This window comes from Saccostrea cucullata, unplaced genomic scaffold (genome assembly GCF_032062105.1).
Source record: "Saccostrea cucullata isolate Sc308-1 unplaced genomic scaffold, CSIRO_AGI_Scuc_v1 ctg22093, whole genome shotgun sequence".
Taxonomy (NCBI): Eukaryota; Metazoa; Mollusca; class Bivalvia; order Ostreida; family Ostreidae; genus Saccostrea; species Saccostrea cuccullata.
This window is the reverse complement of record NW_026934541.1, coordinates 1-5,566: the sequence shown is the minus strand read 5'-3', so window position 1 is coordinate 5,566 and position 5,566 is coordinate 1. Positions and strand designations below refer to the sequence as shown.

Sequence of the window (5,566 nt, the reverse complement as noted above, 5' to 3'; positions counted from 1 at the left end):
TCCAATGTCAACTATTTCATGTATCTAAAGCTACCGCGGCAGAAGTGATTTCCAATTTTTTTTTATTCTATTCAGACAGAATTATCAACTTTTTTGTTTTATATGATACGTTCCTATTGCATTTTTCTACGGAAACATTGCCATATTGCAAGACTTCTTTTTTAAAAAGTATAATAGATATTAAAAAAAGAAAAACGGTTATGAAAAGCCTAAAGTCTATACTATCTATGATAAAAATTGCGTAAGTATTTTGCAAGAGGCATTTTTTATGGTTCGTGGACTTAGCTCTTTAAAAAAGAACACAAAAATAGGGACCTATACTGGCTACAGTGTTTTGTATTCCTATTATCTGTTTAAAAATAACAAGTTTAATAAAACAAGTCTTTACATTTTATATACTTACAAAAGTATATGAGATATATTTCACACGCTGCATCATCACGAAGACAATAATGTTTCAAATCAAAATTTCCATCTTCTACAGAAAACACACATGTACTGATTCAAATCTTGGTTGTTGTTATTATGGTATAACAAACCCGATCTATGATAATGAAATGTTGAACCCAACATAAATGTAGCGTGGGAGAAATTATCTTACAAGCCGGAGTTGTCACCTAGTGGCCAACTCTTGTTTTGAATGAAATTTCAAAGTATTAGCTTTCAGCTAACGGTCAACTGGCCGTTTTATGCAAATCAGTTGATCGCTTTTCAGAAAAGCATTCAACTCCGATTGGTCAACTGTTTTCGCATTATTAGTTGACGACTAGTTGATGGCTAGTTCACGACTACTTGACGGTCAACTACACATTTTCGTATGGGTTATAATCAAGAACAAAAATATCAAGGGTCATTCCCCGATGCAGGACATAAAATTTACGTTTAGAACTGTAAAGAGTTAAGATTAGACTTGATTACATGGCCAAATTTATAATACAGTCAAACCTGTATTAAGAGACCTTTCAACGGAGAAAGGAAAAAAGGTCACATATGACAGGTGGTCTCTTAATACAGGTTTTTTTAATTTTCGAAGTGTTCAAAGTATACCATGATGAAAACATCACACATGTACATGTATGTTGAATGTATTTTATAGCACCTTATGTTTATTTCCACTTTTTAATAGGTACTGCTCAACTCTAAAATGCTTTTAAAATCGTCCTGTTAAGAAATAAACATTTCTTGATCCACACCTGAGTCATTTGAATATTGGGAAAAATTGTGAACATCTGAAAATGTTACTATTTTTTCATACAGTATAAAAAGACTGCAAAGTTTTTCCCCCCTTATAAAAGTTTTTTTTTTAACAATTAGCTTATAAATAAATTTGTATGCTTTGCATATTACTCAGAATAAAAATTGTATCAAGATTTTTGTTATACATGCACTTGGTATCAAAATAAATTATATTTATGACTGAAATATTTATTTAACCTAGGGCCTAATTAATTTTTTTTCCATTACTGAACTACAATGTCTGATGGCCTGTTTGTGATTTAATCAAATCACTTCAATTATCACATGGTTTGGGTGCTAGCTAGCGTGTGTTTACATACCCATTGGTGTCACAATGCACTTAAATAAACATCTATGATTTAGTTATATGTTAATTAAAGTTAAACAGGCATTTTTTTATACCTGAATATCCATTTGGCCCTTATAACATGAAATGATATCGGGATCGACCTCGAACGTTTATTTTCAAAATGGCGCTCGATCACTGGACAGAAAAACGTCATGTTTTAGATTTTGATGTTTATTCAATAAATATCAAAGCGTAAGTAAAAATGTCCATTTATAAATGTTGTTTATTCGTAAAACTCGCATTATATAATTATAAAATAAATAAAAGCGTGTCTGTAGTTGTTTTGAACTAAAAACGGAGCATGTTAGACCGAAATCGAAAGTAGGAATTGGAAATTATGTAGTCGTTCAATTCAGGTAAAATTGCTTGAAATTCCTAAAAATGGTCAGAAAAATCACGGTCGTTGGTCGCGTTAGACAGGTGGTCGTTTAATACAGGTAGAATATGTAGGGAAAAGCATTGGGGGGAATTTTTACGGTCACATGTGACAGTGAGTCGTTTAAAGGTCTCCGGAAACATACGTAACAACTTTGCATAATCGCGAAGCAAATAACATATACACAAGACTTGTAAAAGTCTCCGTCTTCTAACTCATTCATAAAGCGTAGTAAACAGCCAATAAACAAACAGGTAAATTTCCGGCAGTTCTCGGAATCGCTATATCTACCATCGGAAGTCAGCGCGGTAAAAGAAAACTACAGTACTACTACATGGACATCAAAAAAAGACCTGCTTATCAGTAAAATATGGTGATTTGTGCGGTTGTGAATTGTAATAACAATCCAGAGAATACTGCTGGTGTGAGTTTTCACAGATTTCCAAATGTCAAAAAGAGGAAAGATCTTTATTTGAAGTGGATCTACCAAGTAAACAGATCAGCTTCTACACAAACACTACGTTAGACAAATTATGGACCCCAAATTATCATTCTGTGAGTTTTGCTCCGACCATTTTACTTCGGACTGTTTTACGAAGAATCTATCTGTAGTGGAATCAATGAATCTTACAGGATTTAAAATAAGATTAAAGCCTGATGCGTACCCGACCCTACTCCTAGGTCCACAACAGCCACAAGCCGTCATACCAAGTATCAAGCCAGCTTTCAAAAAGAAGGAAGCACAGAGGGTATGTATTTATAGAAATAGGATTTGTTCACAAATTAAATAATGTATTATACCCAGCTTTTATTATAATGCTCACCTTATATTCATTTCTTGAATGGAGCGCAATACACAGTTCAGAATATACAGGCTAACAACAGGTTTCTGAATTTTCTCCACATTTAATTAGCATGGTTAATTTTAACATTTGATATAGGAACTTTCTAGAACAAAAAAAAAAAAGACTTACACAATTAAAGGCAGAAATTTTGAATAGAGAACAGCATTGAACATACAACATAAACTAATTAAAAATAAAGTTTATTTTGAAATTCAGGATTCCTTATGCGGGAAATGTTTTTCTATGCTTTATTTCGCAAAAGATATGTGGAGCTGCCCATTTTTAGATAAAATAATGTTTTAATAAATTTCATGAAAAAAAAGGCAACAAGCTCTTTCATTTATTTTGATGTTCGAGTTGTAGGTCATATCAGAGGCATATAATGACTACATGTGTCATCAACGAGAGGCTTTGAACACCCCGCCCCCTGAACCTGATTCAGATGATGAGATCATTGAGGAAAACAATGAACATGATGAAGCTCCAACAGTTGGGGAGAAAAGGGATGCATGTATGCAGACCGAGATAAAAGTATTTTCCTATTTTCTGGAGATATTTTTTGTTAGTTTTTAAATTTATGAAGATATCTTTTATTTAGGTAACAATGTATATATGCAAAAGTTACAGTTTTTTTTTTAATTTTCTCTCTTATTTTAGAAGGTTTATGTAAAGAGGATCCAGACAGAAGAGTTAGACTTGAAACCAATCCAGAGGACTATTGGTACAATGACAGATTTCCGTCAAACGCCAGTCCTGAAATTAACTGCAACTATGACGGAAGATGTGGTCCAGAAATCTGTGGGAACTGAGACTGATGCAGCAGTACTGCCCCTCCAGTGCAACAGTGAAGATCAACAAGACACAGACTCGGAGGACAGTTCTGACGAGGAAGATGAAGATTGGCTTCCAGATGATGAATCTGGTGATGACTATGATGAAGCAGTTGATGAACTGTAAGCATAATATATCTCCATCTTTCTAAGCATTTACTATAAATCTATATTTTATTCTTGAAAAACTTTTTTATTTCCTTTAAACCTGATTTTATTGTAAGCAAAACCTTTTTAAAAGTCTGTTGCTCATTCACTTTATCTTTACTTTGAAAAAAATTTTAATACTATTTTTTGATGTTTCCAAGGGATATCACAGACCATCAAGAAGACCGAGCCCATAGAGAGAGGAAATGCATAGTTTATGAGAGTTGCTTGAAAGAACTTTTGTCACCCTGTAGGAGTTGTCAAGAGCATTGCAGAGTTGTGATAAAGAGCAGGCTGGGGTCATTTGTGCGTTTGTTGTCTTCCTGCGCTGCTTGTGGATTTGTGTTCACTTGGGGTAGCCAGCCATTGACTTCCAGGCTACCTTCTGGGAACTTGGAAGTAGCAGGGAGTATTTTATTCTCAGGAGCTAGTGTATCCAAAGCTCTTCAACTATTTAACAATATGAACATTATGTGCATTAGTGAAAGGACATTCAGGTATATTCAGAGTTCATATCTTATCCCTGCGGTGCGGAACATCTGGATAGAGTACCAGAGAGCTGCACTGCAACAGTGTGTTGCCAGAGACGTCAAAGTGGGTGGTGATGCTAGGTGCTGAAGTCCTGGACATTCAGCAAAGTATGGCAGTTATTCATTAATGGACCTTGAAAGTGGATTGATCTTAGCAGTTGAATTAGTTCAGGTAAAGCAAAATATGTTTTATATGAATTATTTCATACAATCAATATGCAATATTCCAATACTGCAAATATATAGTTAAATAGGTCAAAGTATTTAAATGAGTAGGGACAACTACACTTTACCGGTACGTCAAAATAACGTGGAAATATCACGTGCTCTTTATCTAGAAGAGAGTCACGCGTCAGCGTGACGATTTCGCTAAAAAGGCAATAAAATGCAAAAATAACCTATTTTTTTTAATTCCTCGTCATTTTCATGTTAATAAACTTCGTTTAATTAACGAAGTTATTAATTAAAACTAAAAGCACTTTCAAAACAAACCTTTGGCTTTCATTTTGTCGGCCACATTTCAAAGTCGTGACGTTGTTAAGCACGTGACTTATTTCAGTGCTGTGATTGGTCAGGGTAGGTGACGTGAAATATAGAAAGTTTGACTTCCACTCTATTTGATTGTAAACAGTGATTCATCATGCACCTTATTTAAGATGATTTGTGTTGTGTTTTCTATGAATGGATATTTTTAATTGACTGACTGCAACACTCTAGAATTTTTGGAAATTTTAGCGATAAATGTGATCCTTAGTTTATGGAAATGTTGAATAAGTGGAAGGGCAAAACTTGTAAACATGAAGTGGGGACGGTCTTGTTTCGAGAAACAGCAATCGGCAGTATAAGAAAAATGAAACGTAAGAGACACATCTTAGATTTCTGGAAACAGAGCTGCAGTAAATCCTTGATTTACGGACTAAAATTTATCTATTTCAATTTGCAAAACACTGGATACTTTACAATCATTGAATCCACATGGAATGCAGTTATATAGGAAATCTCTACTAAAACAAGAATGCACTAGGATAGTAGCTATAATTAAAAATTGACGTTTATCTCCTTCATCACCCATAAAAACGTATTTACAACTCATCAAAAAAAGACACAATGGTTCTACATGCATATTGACACGTACGTATGGCCCCGAGTCTTAACGCAGATTTATCTAACGACTAAGGTAAGTATGTTTTATTTATTTTTACGTATTGGGGGCTGCCGACCCAACACCCCCGCTTAAAAAAGCGAAACCCCAT

The 5,566-nt window shown here is 34.3% G+C and overlaps 1 protein-coding gene across 1 annotated transcript; it reads left to right on the top strand.

Moving 5' to 3' along the window:
- Window positions 1-2,920: 2,920 nt before the first annotated feature.
- LOC134240978 (uncharacterized) lies at window positions 2,921-4,431 on the top strand. The gene is made up of 3 exons (XM_062723076.1): window positions 2,921-3,337; window positions 3,464-3,759; window positions 3,945-4,431. Exons 1-3 carry the CDS (start codon window positions 3,197-3,199, stop codon window positions 4,399-4,401), a joined length of 894 nt encoding a protein of 297 aa, XP_062579060.1. The 5' UTR covers window positions 2,921-3,196; the 3' UTR covers window positions 4,402-4,431.
- The last annotated feature ends 1,135 nt before the right edge of the window (window positions 4,432-5,566 follow it).